The 19,940-nt window shown below is 41.2% G+C and overlaps 1 protein-coding gene across 2 annotated transcripts; it reads left to right on the forward strand.

Moving 5' to 3' along the window:
* Nucleotides 1-6,354: 6,354 nt before the first annotated feature.
* LOC121871222 (mitochondrial inner membrane protease subunit 1-like) lies at nucleotides 6,355-18,493 on the forward strand. Of its 2 annotated transcripts, none has more exons than XM_042373416.1 (4): nucleotides 6,355-6,402; nucleotides 6,939-7,087; nucleotides 8,736-8,933; nucleotides 18,046-18,493. In XM_042373416.1, exons 2-4 carry the CDS (start codon nucleotides 6,974-6,976, stop codon nucleotides 18,217-18,219), a joined length of 486 nt encoding a protein of 161 aa, XP_042229350.1. In that variant the 5' UTR covers nucleotides 6,355-6,402; nucleotides 6,939-6,973; the 3' UTR covers nucleotides 18,220-18,493. The 2 variants fall into 2 exon arrangements, with proteins under 2 accessions (XP_042229350.1, XP_042229349.1); XM_042373415.1 differs by having other exon boundaries at nucleotides 6,362-6,452; nucleotides 18,046-18,492.
* Nucleotides 18,494-19,940: the final 1,447 nt, after the last annotated feature.

A 19,940-nucleotide genomic window follows, 5' to 3' on the forward strand; every position in this document is an offset into this window, starting at 1 on the left:
TAGAAGGTGTTATTGTCCATGTCATTGTCGTAATTAATAAACAGTTGTGACGAAGCGGTGTTTGAGAAGTCGTCCTTAAGAACGTAATAGATGTGTATTGACGTATAAGATAAGTGTATTGACAGTTCAAATAATTAACAACGGCCACGCTACCAAATTGTTCCTCTCTTTACATTTCTCTTCTTAAATATTCTACCTATATATATAAATATTCTTTATGCAAGATCCGTCTTGTTACAGGTTGGTTAATCAGTGCTACTATATTATGCAGTCTACTGGGATAATTAAACTGTAGCATCCATTAGCCTAACCTAACTTAACCTAACATAACTTAACCTAACCTAGGTTAAGTTAATTGTCACTACAGAGTAAATATTCCCAGTGGACCAACTCCAGCTTGGTAGACTGCAGGCAGCTTAGTAAACCGGTTAATCTTTAGGTAAAATAAGCTGGACTGGAGATTCCTCAGCCATGAAGAAATGAGGGAGAAAATTTTGAAAATGTACAGTATTGATAACTAACTATTTGAAGGTGATTAAAAATATATTTACATGGGTATAAACAGAATTTGCAGAAATACAGGAGTTTAATATGATTTTTTGAATACATACTATCGTCAACCATCAGAAACTATTTTCGGAAATTTTGCTTGAAAAATAAATGATAAGTGGAACCCTTTAACCGCCAGAACGGCTAATGGGCTGATAAATGGTGAAATGATAAATAACGATCATCAAAGATATCATTAGCTACAGTATACCTATTGTCGCTACAACCGGGCACGGATTTGGAAAGATATTCTTACAAGTTCATTATGAAAGACTTTATTAACACGAAAATCATAGGAAAGGGTCTATTCGATAGGAGGTCACACTGGGAGGTGAGGAGGAGAAATGGCAAGTTATTACGGCAGGCAAAAACTTAGCAAGGGCTGAGGCATTTCGGGATGTATTTATTCCTGAACCGCTTACTGATAATGCAGAGGGAACAGCACAAAAAGCTCCTGCAGAACTGAAGCAGAAGAGGGAGGAGTGGGAGGAGCAGGGGACAGGTGTACATGGGTTATACTCAGGGAGGAGTGAGTGGAAACAAGTGTGCGACACAGGGCCAGGGGCAGCAGTGCACTAGGGAGTGACAGTTTGGCAAAAGTTTTTCAAAATCTAATTGCTTGGGTTGGATTATTTGTCTATCGTACGCTAATTCCGAATATGTTTGAGTTTTTACATCATTGCATTAGAAGGTTTGTGTGGATACTTTTGGGTTTGGCATGAAAAATGTGAAAAAACTGTAAATAATAAAGGGACTGGCAATGTGGCACAACCTGTTAAAATCAAGTTATTGAATTGGGATTATTAGAGCTACTGTGTACACTGGTTCATAATATGCTATTGTTTTTTGGCTGTCGCTACAAAATTATGCGTGTTTTGCTGCAAGTCACCACATACGTCTCTCCACTTTCTTCCAGTTAGTCACTTTAGACTTGTCCCTTTAGTTATGATGTTGTCTACGCTCTGATGGTGTTGTTTGCTATGTGAGCCACTGCATCATTGGATACCTTGAACCTGTCAGCAGTTTCTCGGAGATACCAATCACCCGACTTCTTTCTCCCTTTTCCTTTTCTCTGATCTTGCTCTCCTGTAAACCATAGCGAACTCATTGTCATTGACATCATATAATCACTATCTTCTTCCTGAGCACTGTCATCCACTGCCTGACACTTTACGACATCCTCTCCATCTCCTCCTTACTCTTTGGCCTCATCTTCTCAGTTTTCCTCTCTTTTCCTCAGCCTTTCTTTTGCCCTCTTCCTTCCTTCTCCCTCTCTTCTTTCAGCTTAGCAGTCACAATTTTGTCAACGCCATCAATGCAACCCTCCTTCGGTTTCCTCTGGGCTGCCAGGAAGCACTATATAAGGTTATTCGTGCACTTTGCTGTCGTCTGCCACATCAAACGCTTCTCAGCTATATCCTCGAACCTCATCTTCAGCTTCCCGTTCTTCGTTTTTCTTCCTTTTTCTGTTTCTGTCCATTTCCCTTCATCATCATCGTCTCCCTCCGCATCCTCCACAGGTGGTAGACTCTCATTTTTCACCCTGATTTCAGAGATAGTGGGGACAGTGGCCTTCCTATACATCAGTACCTTCTCAGGTCACCTTGGTGGCATCCGCCTATAATCAAAAGCATTTGTTCTTCTCCTTAACCTCTCGTTTTTCTGCTTCATAGCCAGGGCACTTTAACTGCTGAGCAAGAGGCAACTTGTTAGATGGCAGAGGCATCGAACCCGGAACACCTTATCGTTACCCTGCTTTAGCTGAGTGTTGCTAGAAATCTTAGGACGACCCATCTTGGTGGCGGCCCTTTGAATGCTGCAAAACAACACAGAAAAAAGCAACTTTCCAGCACTTCAATATCACCACCTATTGAACAATATTTTATTCAAAAGTCTGGACTGAGATTTACAATGTCCTTAACTGTCCAAGTCAAGCTACCCAGGCGCAATTAGATTGATCAGTCCTGAATGCGAATATTACCAACGGCGTGAATAGATTCCGTGGAATAAATTCAGGGCATTGCGTCAGGGAGCCTCCAGCAAACTCTGTAAATATTGCCATTGGCCTGCCATTGGCACATATACAGGTTTGGTAAATATTCCATGAGCGGGAATGTCACTGAATTCATTCCCACGGGAATCTATACACCCGTTAATAAACAAACTAGTTTTTTCGAAATATCATTATGTGGTGACTTGCAGCAAAAATATGCGGCATAATTTGTGGCGCTGATTGTAAACAATAGCATATTATGAACCAGTGTACACAGTAGTCGAATAATCAATTCAATAACTTGATTTTAACAGGTTGTGCCACATTGCCAGTCCCTTTATTATTTACGGTTTTGCATGCCAAGCCCAAAAGGCCATCACAAACCTTCTAATGCAATGATGTAAAACTCAAACATATTCGAAACCAGCGTGGCCGATGGTGATAATCAACCCAAGCAATTAGATTTTGAAAACTTTTGCCAAACTGTCACTCCCTACAGTGCACCCTCCACCCACTCAACCCCCACCGGGAAGCGGCACCAGCTCAGCCTACGGACAGGAGAACGAGCTGTGTAAACAGTATTTCTAACCACACCCTGCAAAATACAGTGGCCTTGCTTAAATGCTGCAGCTTCTGCTTGAGATGGGGGAAGCGGGTTCAATACTAAGAGCAGGAACGTTACTGAGAACAAATTCACAAGCGAATGTCGTAATAAGCTATACTGACACGTTCCTTGATAAGAGAGAGGAGTTTGAAACACTACTAAGAGTACACCAACCAGATATTGTAGGAGTTGTAGAACTGTTGTACAAGAACAGGAGAATCGACCCAGAGGAATGTGAGTTCAGTATTGCTGGATATGACTCATTTACGAACCTAACTCAAGAATCCTGCAGGAGGGGTGTGGTTATCTACGCTAGGCAAGACCTTAGAGCCAGCCAGGCGAGGGTACAGGGAGAGGATGTCTTTGAAGAGTCCAAGTGGTGTAAAATTAAATTAAAGGGAGGGGACTTACTTATCGTCGGGTGTATCTACAGATCCCCAAACTGTGGCCCACTAAATCAAAGGAACTTAAGAACCTTAATAAACAATGCGGCGATGCTCAACCCCAGCCACCTCCTTATCATGGGGGACTTTAACTATGACGACATCGACTGGAGAAACGAGTCCACCCCGAATGACTTGAATAATCCTGCTACTCTTTTTGTAGAAACTCTGAGAGATAATTTTCTGTTCCAACATGTGAGAGACCCGACACATTACAGAGGGGAACAAACACCCAAGCCACTTGACCTCATCATAACAAACGAGGAGGGTATGGTGGCCAAACTGGAACACCTTACCCCAGTTGGCACCAGTCACCATACAGTGTTGTCATTCAGATTTAACTGTTACCTAGTTCAAGATAAGGCCAGGCCAAGGTGCAAATATTACAAGGGAAATTACAATGGGATGAGGGAAGAGATGAGGGGTATCAACTGGCCTGACTTATTAAGGTACAAGAACGCAGACACTACGCTGAATATCATAACTAGTAAAATGACCTATTTGATCGATAAATATATACCCAAGACCAAACCCAGTGCTTCTAGGAATACGAGGGGATCCCTACACATGAACCATGCGGCGGTCGACAAAATTAAGAAGAAAACCCAGAAATTCAAGACGTGGGTTGGGTCAAACGATGAGCAAGACAGGAGGATGTATGCAAGAGCCAGAAACCAAGCAAAGATAGAATGTAGGAGGGCTGAAAAGGAGTTCCAAAGGCTGGTTGCACGCGAGGTCAAGTCAAACCCAAAGGCGTTTTACCGCTATGCAAAGTCGAAATTGAAAACGCGAGTAGGAGTATCAGACCTGAGGCTTGAAGATGGTAGTTACGCAGATTCTGACCAGGATAAAGCTGAGGCATTGAACAGTTTCTTTTCCTCAGTGTTCACAAGAGAGGATGCAACTAACCTTCCTGCGTTTGAGGACAGACGGTTCGACACAGCACTGACCCACATTGTGTTCACAGAAGAGGGTATTAGAAATAAACTGTCCAGGCTAAAGGTCCATAAGAGTCCTGGACCTGACATGGTGCATCCTAGAGTGCTAAGAGAGCTGTGCAACGAGCTTGCAGAGCCCCTGAAGATTCTGTTTTGTAAATGCCTGGATGAACAAATGGTCCCCAGTGAATGGAAAGTGGCTTATGCGAGTCCTATCTTCAAGAAGGGCGATAGTCACTCCACGAACAACTATAGACCGGTGAGCCTGACCAGCATAATATGTAAAGTACTTGAGAGTACAGTATTATCAGAGATGCCGCGATGGAACATCTACTACGAAACAACCTTGTAAACGATTGCCAACACGGTTTTATGCCGGGGCGCTCTTGCTTAACACAATTGCTCAAGGTATTGGATATTTGAACCCATATTCTAGAACGGGGTGGTAATATCGACAATATTTACCTAGATTTTGCCAAGGCTTTCGACAGTGTACCCCACGAAAGGCTGAAAATCAAACTGGAAGGGTACGGAATTCGGGGAAATGTCCTAGCGTGGATAGAAGACTTTCTACATGACCGCAAGCAGTGTGTGGTGATTAATGGCACGAAATCGTCATCTGTACCTGTAACAAGTGGGGTACCACAGGGCAGTGTATTGGGCCCGCTGTTGTTTGTTTGTTTCATAAATGACATGCCTGACGTTGTACACTCCTCCATACAAATGTTTACCGATGATGGCAAGTTATTTCGGGAAATTAAGAACCAAGCGGACTGTGAAGAGCTGCAGAAGGACCTCTGTGGGCTCCAGGAATGGTCGAAGAAATGGCTGCTGAGATTCAATGTCACGAAGTGTAAGAGGATGCACCTGGAGCGTACCAATGGTAAGGAGGTATCATATGTCCCAACGGGATGAAGAAAGTGCACTAGTTGGAGACTGTGTGTGAGAAGGACCTAGGTGTGTATGTTGACAAGGAGCTGAAGTTCTCAGGCCATTGCGAGAAGAAGGTAAATCAGGCAAATAAATTACTGGGTCGTATAAGAAGGTCGTTCCGATATCTAGACGGTCCGTCCCTCGTAGAGATCTTCAGGAGTGAAGTGCTTCCCTATCTGGAGTACTGTCACCCCATCTGGTCCCCGAGATATGCTAGGGACTGTCAGTTGGTTGAAAATGTTCAAAGGAGGGCCACCAGACTGGTGCCTGCACTTCGGCACCTCAGAAAGCTGCCCCTGGAGAGATTGGAGCCTGAACTTGCCTAGCTTTATACAGACGCAAGCAAGGGGGGACCTAGTTGAGGTGTGTATAAGCATCTCAGGGGCACTACCTGTTGAGTGTCCTTACTTGAGCTGGCGGACGCTCGCCCCACAAGCGGTCACAGAAAGCTCAAGATTGAAGAAGCCGCAAGTCCAGAAAACCGTGAGGGCAAACTTTTTCGGAGTGAGGGTTGTAAACTCTTGGAACAATCTACCAGAGAGTGTTGTGACGTCACCGAGTGAGCTCTTTCAAGAGAAGACTTGACCAACACTGGAGCGGGTTCAGGTACATTCAGGAGCCGGTGCATGCCCAGTATTTGCCAACAGTGCGTGACAGAGACGTGACCGATCGCCCGGGCGGCTAACAAGCCGATCAGTGGCGAAGAATATAAATGAAAAGAGACGTGACCGATCGCCCAAGCGGCTAACAAGCCGATCAGTGGCGAAGAGGATAAAAGTAAAAAGTAAAAAAAGAAAATAATCAGAAAAAAAAACTAAGCCATTTCATAATGTTGGTCTTTGTTGCCACTGAAACATTGATGGAGGACAGAGGAGCCAGACATGATGTGAGTAGACCGCCAGTCAGCAGACGTCAACAAAGTCAATTCTCTGAAACAACCGTGTATGTAGTTTTAACTTTAGATTACCTTATACGCCCACTTTAATATAGATGTAAGTATAATTATATTGTATGGGATAAGTTTAGTTATATTTGGTGTAATGGAGAGATGGGGAATGGTTATGCTAATTCTTGAATGGTTGCTTGCGGTAGATATTAATTTAGCAAAAGTTGTTAATTGGGTGACGTTTAGGTAAGTGTTGTTTGTTCATCTTGTGTATGATAAGTTATATTACATGTACAGTACTTTATAATTGCTTGTGTAGTCAGGTGGATAGGACTGCTGCTCCTGTACAGTGAGGCATAAAAAAATGGAATTCACTCTGTACGTACTTGTAATTCATTTTAAGTTATACGTTTTATTTACTGTATTCTATTTTATGTGTGAGTCTTGTATGCCAGCTTTTGTTTATACTGTAGCCTACATCTTTGGCATCTATCTACATATAAAAACATATCCATTATTAAATACCCTGTAACCCATCCCATTTGTTAATTGCACATCCTGGCGTAAGTAAACTCCTAAAGCTTTATTCCAGCTTGAGGACTGGTGGCAGGATGCAGCTCTAGTGTGATGCGGTCGGGTGTCTACCGCCTCCTGGGCAAGTGGCTGGGAGTGGCTGGTTACATGGTCCAGTATGGATGCATTGCTCACTGCACCCTCGAGTTTGTTGGAGACTTTGTCGTGGTAAAGATTGATTTGGGTTGAGAACTTATATTTCATCTCTGTACTGTACTGTAGGTGATGGCAGTCTGGGTTTTTGTTGATTAAATTCTTTAGCAACTGATCAGTGTGTAGTATCTGGCCTTCCGTATGTAAATGTTAAACTGACTTTTTCCACTAATGTTGATTTCTCCTGTGCAGTATCTCAAAAAAGTATCTGTCCATACTCCTTGTGAAGCATTATGAAAGCACAGATGATAGATATTGGGCCATGCATTTACTTTGGTATATACAGTAGTTTAACATTAGTAATGCAATGTGCATTTATTCCAGCGCAATTAATATGAAGTTCGGTTACCAAATGTATTGCAGTAAGATGCCACAGGGCCTTGCATACCAACCCTCCTTGTTGGTAGATGCAGTACTTTTTTGAGTTACTGTACAGTACTGTACATAATTCTGCTCGTAATTAAAGGGGAATTGTTTAGTTTTCCTATGACATCTCAACTTTCTTTTGTTAATCTATTTACAGTGTAGTGCAGGATGGTCTATGTGAGATGTTCTTCTCTAGACCATAATATTTAAGGAGGCAGCTGCAGGATTATGATGGTAGTGGGAAGGGGTCATGTGTGTGGAGAGAGAATACAGGCAATTACCATTATACGATGGATCTATACCAGATCGATCAGTTTTTCGATGTTAAAAAATCAACACCATTTACCACTATGTGATGTCAAAGATCAGTTTTATGATGGTCGCTACCTAAATGCTTTTCCTGCATTGTCACTGCTATGAAAAAGCAATGTGCAATAGCTAGCAATATTCCAAGATATAATGACACAAACTTGGAGTGTACATAACATGTACGACCCATGTGGGATTCAAGGGGGGCTCTGCCCGTCCCTGGTGACTATCAGGCTAAGCAGTTGAACTGTGTCACATTGCCCAGAGGATGGTTTGCGTGTGGAAGCTATTGTTTATACAGAACATAAAATAATATTGTACCAGTAAATGTGATGAATAAAAAAAAATGAATGAAAAAATATATATTGCATTGCCACTTGGCAATCTTGTTACTATGCATGAGACAGTGAGCTGGCAATGCTGCTCCATCCTCCCCTTCCCCCTACCCAGCACATGTAAGAAGTGTTTTTGACCTTATAAAAAAATTTTCTCAAAATTTTTAGTTAAATGATTGTGTGTACATGTAACGGAGTAAAAACAAAATGAAGAAAATTACATATATCTACCCGAAATTGCAAGTTGAAAAATTAAGGAAGATAGTGATAATGCATTCAGCATTTAAATAATAGTGTAATGCCCACAACTATCCTGACCAGAATCCCATTTAAATCATGGTAAATCGTACACAATCCCCGCAGGTCCCAGTCAAATAACCGATGGTATTCTTTTATTTTGCTTTCTTGGAAGAGCATCGCTGGCAGACTTGGTGAGACATTTTATTCAACACTGAGAGAAAAGATGTACTGTATGTTGTGCCTTATTCAGATCACCCCATTCCCCTAGCTTATTTTACCTGAAAATTAATCACTCAAATGCTACTTGGGAGAATTAGAGTAAGGGATCATTCTAAGGATTATGTGAATAGGAAATACTGTACCACAAATTATAAGCCATGTTTGATTTTCTTTGTCTCTCTCCACCTCCCCAGTGTAAAGGCCCCTCAATGGAACCAACTATCTTCTCGGAGGATGTTATTCTTACTGAACATTTATCTGCCCGCTTGAACCGCATCAGTAGAGGAGACGTCATCATAGCTCGCTCCCCTACCAACCCTCATCACCACATCTGCAAGCGGGTCACTGGCCTCGGCGGCGACAAAGTCAAGAATGGATTTAGGACTCAAATTGTAAGTCAACTATAGTTGCTACATTTCATAATCTAGTCATTTATAAAAGCAAAGTTTGAAAATAGAGTACTGAACATTTGGTACTTTACTGGGAAGAAGAAAAGTAATGCTTGGAGATCCTTAAATGAGGAGAAAAGTTTGATATAGTACACTGTACTGTACAAGGAGGCTGCATGAAGTAGTGCTTGTTCTAACTCAAGTGTTTGCTCACTCACATTATTTACTGACCTCTGCGGGACCTCTAGAAGGTTGGAAGCAAAGAAGTCAGACACATGTACACACAGTAAAAAAGTACCGCACAGGTTATGTGCAAAACAATATGACACCACACACGAGGGATAGTGGAATATGTTGTTGGTCCTGTGTTATGGTGGTAGCCCCGGTGTCCTCACATATCTGTTGCTAATGGCATATCCTGCCGTATATATAGTTGATGGTATAACTGAACATGAACACATCAGGTGATGTATGGATCATTACGGAAGTCAGTTGACTCCCCCCCCCCTCTGCGCGATACTTTTTTTACTGTGTGTACATGTATCAGCACATACGGTACTCCCCCACCCCCTCCCCTCAAAAACAAATGTGCTATACAGTATAATGACTAAAATGGGTGCAATGAATTTCTACTTCAGAACTTGGAAGACTATGCACAATGGTGGACAAAAGTCCCTTCCCTTAGCCAGCTATAATATGACTGAATCACCTGAGGTTCGAATAACAAAGCAACTGAGGGAAGTGCTGTAATCGTCCAACAGATGGTGCACTGTGTAGTGCGTATGACGGGGGATGGGGCCAGAGAGGGAAGGCTGGGGGAAGGGACTTTTGTCCACCAAAATACAGCATTGTATACTGATGTGCTATTAATTTAATTTGTCAAAAGCTTTAGAAACGTGTCTATATACTCCTCAGCATTACCAGAGTCAGCTTAATGTACCTCATCACTGATTAACTCTTTCATTGTTGCTGTATAATTACTGTACTAGGCGTACTCCCTCTGTGGCAACCAGGGTTGGAAAAAAGTGTCATAAATGATAAATGACAAGATGCTGTTGTAAATCATGTAAAAAATTTCATAAATTTGAGATACCATGACAATTGAACTGGTTACATTCCTGGTCCCTGTTCCCAAGGCAATCTGTTCATGAGCCAGAACAGTGTTAATTCCATAGGTTGGGTTAAAACACAACCCTGCCTATACAAAACAACAATGATATCCCATACCTATCAAATAATGTTAATAAATTGATGTTAAACAGTGTAATGTAAAAAATTAAATTTACACCCAATACTGCTGTGATGAGTGTAGCAGTTGACCAAGCAGTGGAATATTCTACACTGGGCATTATCCTTCCTGACTCCTTTCTTGGTGCGCACCTGTCATTTCAGGCGCTTTTTGTAAGTGATCTTGATGAGAGAATGACCAATTTCTTTTTTCAGTCGATAATCATTGTCCATTATAATACCTTTGTTTTCCTGGGTTTCTCCCCACCAGTAATCCTCAGTTGTACAGCAACACCCTGGTCCTGCTGCTCTGCTTGGAGGCTAGGTAGGCTAGCAGGTGGTGAAGGTGGGGCTTGTTCCTGCTGCCCTGCTTGTGGATGAGTGTCATTGAGAGAGGTAGTCATCATCTGCGGCTGAGGTTGGGTGTGGGTCACCACGATCAGGAGTGTGGTGGAGGACATGACTAAAAAAGGCCACTCAACTGGGACAAAGTTGATGAGGGCTATACTGATGGTTTCATGGAAGTGGAGTAGCATCAATTTTGGTTTGTCATGGGTGAATTTATTACTGTATATAAGACGAACGCATTGCAGACCACAATCTACAGGAAGTAGAACAGTATCTTCTTGGTCCACTTCTGTGTTTGTTTTGTAAAGTGATAATACTTCACTATTTGGTGGAAGTGGTTCACCCCTGTACTCATATGCTGATATAGTTCTCCACCACGGCAGACTTGTTGATGGTCTCCACCTTCAGTGTGCTGTGGCCCTCAACCTTGACCTTGGTGCAGCAAACCTTCGGGATTGTGTCATTGGAATGGAAGGTTGCGACCTTAGGGACAATCCTCTTGTCTTTCCATAGCAGCACCATCATGCCCCCCCCCCCTTATATCTTGCGACAACAGTGTCATCCGCCATCTTCTTTTTGGCCATCACCTGCAGCTCCTTCGGTGCCCCACCAATTAGCCTCATGGTGCCACACATGTAGACTCCTTCACTGAAGAGACTCTCACACAGGGATACTGAGTTGTAGTAGTTGTCCATGTATAACATGTACCCCTTGTGCAGCAGAGGATGTATGAGGTCACACACCATGTCGTGGGTCGACTTTTACCTGCCACTGTATACTTCTAAGTTGTACACATGGCCAGACCCGGCCTCTGCTGGGATGTATTTGTCTAGCTTGTTGGGCTGATAGACCCTGAATGAAGGGTGGCCCGGTCATGCCTCCAACCTGCGACAGGTGTGTACGCCGTCCTGAACCTCTCAGTAAAGTATTCCTTCACTGTGTGCACCCTGATCAGCTTATAGGTGTTATCTGGGGCACTGCCTTGTTGTTTTATGAGTGGAAGTATCTTATGATGGCTTTGAAGCATATTCCACTCATAGTTTGTCAATATAGGGGATGGTAGTAAAAAGAGTCAGTGGACCGGTACTGCATCATTTCTGTCAATTTCACTTGCCCCATTAACATGAAAAGCTTCAGAAATTTGGCAATGTCAGTCTTATTTACCATGGTACACCCAGTCATCTCACCCACTAACACAACAGCTATCAAGTCTGCATACATATTTGTCTCCACAGGATTTCCCTGGTGAAGAACAGCTGGAAAAACTGCAATTGAGACCATCAGGTTTGGTACAGTTAGACCAGACGTGGCGGTGAATTTATGCATTGTTGGGGTAAACTTGTCATCCCTCCACCCGGTATCCCTGTCAAATGTGTGGGGAGACCTTGAGCTAGTCACTCTAGGCCGGCCACTCACACCCCACACAAGGGGGTAGGCCTAGTAATTATACAGCTGCAGTGAATTTTGTATTAACAGACTGCTTACTAGGAACTAAGATATACTGTACCTCTTATTCTTCAATTACATTAGCCATGGTGATTTATCAACCCCTTAAGTTTACCAGCTACACATTCCATCACACCATCCCTTATAGATTTTTTTTAGGGTGACTTGAAGTATATGAGCGAGTTGAGTCTGGTCACTTAGCATGCTCTCCTGCACTGTACATCAAGTCTCACCTCTTCTCGTTAATATCCAGGACCATCACATGACTAATATGCAGTAAAAACTCCCTAAGGCACAATTTTTTTCAGCTTAGAGAAAGGAACGGGACCAGGGTTGTGGCTCTGCATTGGTAACACTCCCGCCCATGCCTCCCCTCACCACTTAAGTATTATGTGGCTTGTATCACTGGAACAAGTGCTCTCGATTTTCATGGTAATTGTGCCAAAGAACATTGAGTTTTGTTAATGCTGATGTAGTTTATGCACAAGGATATTATTATCATGTTGCGACTGTATTAGTGGTGTAATGTAATTAAAAGCCATGTAACTGTTAACTGTACTGTGCTGAGGTGGTTACATTGTGACTACTGATTACAGCTCCTCCCCGACTTACGACCTACTCGACTTACGACCACCTGCACTTACGACCTGCCTCAGTCGTACCAAAATTTTCGTTTGTAATTCACTTTAAAATGGCTGGCAAGCTTAAAAGTGAGAGTTTTGTGATGCTGAGACGAAAAAGAGACACCCATTTTAGATTTTCTATGTTTTATTTAAGCATTTTCGACTTACGACCATCTCGACTTACGACCATTTCGACTTACGACCTGGATTTGGGTCCCTAACTCCATCATAAGTCGGGGAGGAGCTGTACATGCTCAGTTCTTGTGATAATTGTGCCTGAGAATATAAACTTTTGTTAATACTTTTGCAACATTAGGCACATAATGACTTTATTATAGAGTTATAACTTTATTAATGGTTTACTGTAATGTAAATAGACATCATATAAATGTTCTGTGCTAGATTGGCTACATAGTGATTGTGCTGTAACTACTGCACTGTAAATATTCTCTGAGTATGGTTATATAGTATACTGTAGTAGTGTGAGTGTATATTTACCATGTTGAAGCATAAAAGCCTGAGGCTACAGTACGTAGATTCTCTAATTAGTCTCACAGTATTTAGCATGACACATAAAAAGACATCTCGTCTGTCATTTTGCAAATATAGCGGGTCCCCCAAATTCGCGGGGTTTAGGTTCTCAAAATGACCCTTAGGACAATTATTTCTTTTATCTGTTGTATTGTGTATGTGTTTGTGTGTGTGTAGACACACACATACAAATAAATAATAATTGGAAAATCCTCTCACAAATAATCAGAAACAAATTTATTAAAAATTTGACAGTCTACCCTCAAGTCCGTGCTATATTAATAAAGTACAGTGACCCCTCGGTTAACGAACTCAATCCGTTCCAGAAGGTCGTTCGTAAACCGAAAAGTTCGTTAACCGAAACCATTGTTTCAATGGGTTTTTGGGTAATTGGTTCCAGCTCACCGAAAATTTCCTAAATTCAACAAAAATGGTAGAAAAGTTCACTTACTTTGAGGTGTGTTTGTAGAAGGCTCCTGGATGATGATGATGATGATGATGGGATTTAGAATGGGGGTGGAGGAGAAGGAAGAAGAGAAGGCATTGGGGTGGAAGAGAAGTCACCCCTTGGTGCCATTTCACCCATAAAATTTTAGCTCTCTTGGTGTAATTCAAGATTATTTTCTTTAAATCAACACTGCACTGCATTATATATTGTCAATATGTAAAATATATTTCAAAATGACCAATAATTTGCTTGGAAACACAGAAAAAAAGTGTTTAGTTGAAGAGAGTCTCAAGCAAGATGTTACCTCCAGTGAAAACAGAGAGAGACTAACGCCTGTTTGCTGTGTTAAGAGGCTGGATGCCGCGCATTTAACTAGTCACTTTACCTTCAATTATGTTCAATAATCGTTAAAATGACTAAAAAATTGAATATTAAACTTTTAAAATTATTGAATAGTATAAACTTCTTGATATTTACTAAAATAGTAAGGAATTTAAGCCCTAGAACCGATTAATGTATTGGCGGACTGATACTAAAGCTGGTTGCCCAGTCAGTGCAAGCGAAAACATGTTGAGGTCGGTTCGTAAGAAATTCGTTAACCGAATTTTTGTTCGTTAACCGAATTGAAGATCCTTATGGAAGGCAGTTCGTAAACCGAAATTTCGTTAACCGAGGCGTTCGTTAAACGAGGGGTCACTGTACAGTATAGTCTCGATTTACGCGGTCAGTTAAACCCGTGGAGGTCCGCGTGAAACGAGGAACACGTAAACGAAATAACAGAACATGTGGGATTAATTGAAATAGAGACTGGGCTGACCCCCAAATTACACTTTTTCCGATACAATATGTACGTTCTAGTAAAAATAACATCTTAATTTTATGATGGTATGCACACACAATTAATATTTAAGAGAAATATCAATAATATTAGGTTTTTTAAGACTTAGGTTAGTAGAAGAGATGGCTGGGCACACGGGGATGGGGGGTTGGTTCCAAGGCAGAGGGCAGATTATTGGCCCTCACCTGTATCACTTGTATCACCTGTATCGCTATCCACCACAGAGGCTTGCAGGGCCTCTTTGTCAAACCCCTCAAAGTCCATATCCTCACTATCACTGACTTGGGCTGGCTGTGGTGGGTGGCGGGTGAAGAACTCGGTAATGTTTTGTTAACTGGGCGACCTTGTGCGCACCCTGCCCGCGCCGCTTCCTGCGTAAATGATGGAAAATACCGCGTAAATAAAAATTGTCGGTCTGGCAAGGTGCCGCATAAATGACCAAACGTGTAAACAAAATCCGCGTAAATCGAGACCATATTGTACTGTACTGTACTGTAATAGACCACAGAATTGAGGGTAGACTGTCACATTTTTAATAAAATTGTTTCTGATTATTTGTAAGAGTCTTTTCCCATCATTATTTATTTGTATGTGTTTTGTGTGTGTGTGTGTCTACACACACGCACACACACATATTTACAATACAGGTAAAGGAAATTTCTGTCTCTAGAACAAATGGTTCCTGTAATGGGAGGATTTAGAGGTAGAAAGTATAGGAAGAATTTATGGTTATAACAAGTCAAAACTCGTATAGAAGATATACATATAGGTAGAATATTTAGTTGTAGGAATGTAAAGTGAGGAAGTTTGGTAGAGTGGCCGGTTAGTTATTTAGCTGTAAGTACGTTCTTAGGGGAAATCCTTCTAAACACCAATTCTAAGTACAGCTATTTATTATTCACTCAATGACACAGACACATTAATAGCACATTATATCGAAGTTACTAGAACATTATATTTACATTACTAGACACTGACTCTTGGTCACACACATGAAATGAATACACTTCCCACCTTAAGTAATTCACCCTATGGATAGCTCTGACAATGATTCACGTGTGACCTGAGGGAGGCCCAGCGGGTGCTGCTGGACTATGTCTCCTGTGGGAGACTCTGCTAGCTGGAGACGCGGTGCTGGGGAGGGAAGTCTCCCCCCCCCCCCACTCAATGACTCCAGCCGTTCCATCTTCTGTCTTCAGTGATGTGAAAGTAATGCCCGTGGAAGGTGCTGCAGGGCCTTTATATTGGAGGAGAGCTGGCAGATGACCTCTCCTAATTAACACTAAACTGGTTAGATCTGGACGGCTGTGTTTGTCCAGGTGCGTGGTCATGTCGCCAGTCAGTAATGCTCCTAATTATTACCACCCAGGTGTGTCTTGGCTAGGTGTGGTTTCTTTAACACGGTCATGTCGCCGGGTTAAGCTAATTGCGTGGCGGTGAGGACTCTGGGTCAGGTCTGGACAGCTTGTCCAGGTGTAGTTTCTTGAGTAACACGGTCATAACACCGGATTAACTCAGGTACCTAGTGGCCGTGACCTCTCCTGAGTCAGGTCTTCATCTCACTGTAGGGTGTGTCAACCTACATGGGTTACCACGTGGGCATCTACCTACTATTATATATGCTGTTCTTCTCTGGGCTGTAAGCTATGGTATGATAAACAATCATTACACTCCCTGTCCCAGCCACGAAAATGCCAGCAACTTAAAAACTACCCACAGACATTCTTGGGTACATCCTGGGTGTCATCCGAGAACCGCGAAATAAAAATCCGCGAACTTAGGGGGCCCCCTGTAGTCTCATCTGCTTTAGTGATTACCTGATCCACCTAAAATCCCAATAATTATTAGAAATACTTTAGAGTAAATAACCTAGACGGAGGTATAAATCAGTTTTGGTCATGGATCCTCCCAAATGCTCTCGTGTGCTGATTAAGGGTGTGTGGTGGTGGAACCATTGAGTGTAACTAATCACACCACTTACTGGAATTATCTATAGAAGAGAAAATGATGAGATATCCCTAAGATTACTATGTAGTATTGAATGTTTTCTAGTAAGGCAATTATTTTGATGTTTTTTTCTGCACTAAATCTAGGAATCAAAGTGCCATGATACCACTACCACCGAGTTCTGTCTGAGAGCACATCTGACTTACATAATGGCTGTCAACTGTTCATCAGTGAAGTAGAGCCTGGTTCTGAACTAGACTTGAAATAAGGGCGAGACCTAAAATTTCAATTCTATGGGATAGTGGGATGATGATGATGATGTCAAAAGTTACGCTGAAGTGTGAAGTGTTATCCCTGTTGCTAAATATAATTTATTCTGTTTTAGTAGCATAGAAGGAAAGCAAGTTGGATGCACCCCACTCAGCTAGATGTGCGAGGTCTTCGTGTAGAGATGAGGATGTCTGTTGTCTTGCATTCAGAATTCCATCACATGAGACTGGGGTAATTAGAGTGAAGGATCTATAGAGGGTTGTCATGTGCATAGGAGTGAATAGAATTGTTTGTCACTGAAAAGAGATCATTAATATGTAAAAAATAAATAATTGGTGCTCATACAGAACCCAGAAACACTCTGGCATTAATAGTGGTAGTTGAGGACAAACCATCCAGAACTACATGCACTCTGTGACCAGATAGACAAGTAGTAGTTACCCCCTTCACTTCAGGGATACCACTTTTAATATTTTATTTAACTAGCACAAGACATTTTTACAGCACAGAGGGGACCCCATACACAAGTGGTTAAAGAAACAAGGAGGAAAGGCCATGTGTATGTAAGCATTTAGCACAAAAATGGTCTCTTAGAAAAAGACCTCACATAGCTGCAGTACCCTTACTTTCCACCTATTGTTGCACATTTTGAGGTTTCACTCAATTACTTCCGTGGTGGATGCCATCAAGAGTGGAATTTCACTTCTGTTGCCTCCTGGTTGCTTCCCCAAAAGCTTAGTGTTTATACATATTATTATGGCACTCATGGATGGCCTTTCTTCTTGGGATCAAGTATGCTCGCTAAGTCATGTGTACTTTTGAAGTTAATTTAATCCATAAATCTTTAAGGGATTAGCAAGTAACTCAGATAGGTTAGACTTGGGGATTTCCCTCAATTAGCCAAAAATCTGAGGTACTCCATAAATCATGATAAGTGGTGGTTCAAAGGCTTTTTCACACCCTAAATGGGACATAAACCAAGTTTATATACCAGAAAATGCACTCAATGGACAAAACATACTTAATGCTGGTTAGTAATATTCTGAACAGGTTTCAAATAGTTTAGTGTTCAGCTGCTAGTCAGTGGAGGAAGGGAAGTTTCAATATACAGTACTGTACTGGAATCATAAAAGTACTACAGTAGAGGATATCTTGTGAGCTTTTGATAAGGTCTCATTAGTGTGCATCAAAAAAAAACGTAAGACTGAGAGGAAAATCTCCATGATGTGTTAGTTTGATATAGATTTGTAGCCAATCTCTGTGCACCTCTGAAGTATATTGCTACACCTTTCGTAACACTAATTACTGTACAGTATATCACTTTTGTTAGTTATAGAGGTCAAATACTCATCTTACCTTATTCTTTAATTAAGGTAATCATTTAAGAAATGTAGTGTTATAGGTAGGTCCAACATACATATATTTATTTGTTGACAGGTTCCCAAAGGACATGTTTGGCTGGAGGGTGACAATTCCATGAATTCTACCGATTCTCGTAATTTTGGATCCGTGCCCTCTGGATTAATTCGTGGCCGAGCAGTTTGCAGGGTGTGGCCGTTATCTGAGCTCGGAAAATTGAGTTCTGTCCAAAAGTGGCAGGTTGAACGGTGATGCATTAGAACATAAGTGGCAGGATGAGTTTATTGAGACATGGCTTAAAATGGGTAAAGGTGCAATATAAACTTGTTTTGTCACGTGTGTTTTTTTAGGATGAGATTTTTATAATAGTGTATAAACAAATCTGTTCTGGTCACTTAAGATAGATAACATTATGTGAGAAGTGTACAGTTTATACAGTCGGCCCTTAACATACGCGGGGGTTACGTATCAGAGATAGCCGTGGATGTTAAAAATCCGCGTATATGTGCTGCCCCCCCCCAAAAAAAAACCCTGGCCCCCATGTCCTTATTTACCGTATATACCTGTGTGTAGTTCGAGTTTTTAAGACCAAATTATTTGGCAAAAAATTGGGGGTCGACCTCTAAAAGGGTAATAGTTTCGTTAGGTTGAAAAATATTTACCAGTAACAACCAGTAAACAATGGAAACGATGCACCAACGCACCTCTAGCTGTGAGTGTCGGTACAGTTGCCAGGGCAGATCTCTTGCGTCATCATAGCAAGCCCAAAGTAGCCAAATCCATGGTGTGGTAGCACAGGACGATGTAAAACAAAGTATTCATTTATTAAAGTTTATTTATAGATACTGTACATAAATTTTTGTTCATTACATTTGAAACATCAATCTTTGTTAATTAAATTTGAAACAAAAGAAAACTACGATACCGTATTTTCATTAAAATATTACATCACAAGTATATTTTACTTTAACTGTGACTGAATGAATATGTTCTCGGAAATAAATATGGAATGTAATATTTTTGCTGGAATGACGTACATATTATAGTGGGAAGTGGGATAAAATCATGACGAAAGACTTTCGCTCTCTTTCGTTGTTCAAAAGATTTTACCGTAATCGCTTTTCGAATGGTTTTCAGTTAAAAAACTGTTGTACTCGTACTGTATTACAATAATATTCTATCCTATCATTAGCCTTATAATCCCACAACTGAAAACCATTCGAAAAGCGATTACGGCAACATCTTTTGAACGAAAGAAAGAGAGTCATTGCTTTCGTCACAATTTTATCCCACTTTCCACTGTAATACGTACATCATTTCAGCAAAAATATTACATTTCCATGTTCTCAGAAATAAATGGTAGTTTTGTTGAAACGTAATGCACAGTATTTAATATTAAAATGCAAAAATAGCTATAAAAACAATTAATACACCCGTAATGTACTGGCTGGCATCTCCACTCGTCCCTGCTCCCGCCAGTCACCTCCTCCCCGCTCTGTCCCTCCGCCTTCTCCACATCATCACTACTGTTGTGTTACAATAATATTCTATCCTAATTGACTTGAATAAATACTACGATACCATATTTCTGAATATTTTCATTAAAATCCATCCAAATCATTTTCCTTGTCATCGTCTGCAGCACCAAACAGCTTCTCCCAGTCCTCTCCTTGAACAGGGCTAGAGGGTACGTGTTTTTCAAATCGTTTTCAATTAAAAAAATGTTACAGCACATGTATATTTTACCTAAACTGTGCCTGAATGAATATATTCTCAGAAATAAATAGTAGTTTTGCTGAAACGTGATGTATTTCAATGTAAAATAGGATAAAATACATGACGAAAACAAAAGACTTTACCTAACCTTCCAATGTTCAAGAGATGTTACTCGTTTTTTTAATAGTTTTCGGCTAAAATACTGTTATATTACAATGATATTATATTCATACTGTGCTTGATATACAGGTTGTACC

This window comes from Homarus americanus, unplaced genomic scaffold (assembly GCF_018991925.1).
Source record: "Homarus americanus isolate GMGI-L3 unplaced genomic scaffold, GMGI_Hamer_2.0 scaffold40565, whole genome shotgun sequence".
Lineage (NCBI taxonomy): Eukaryota > Metazoa > Arthropoda > Malacostraca > Decapoda > Nephropidae > Homarus > Homarus americanus.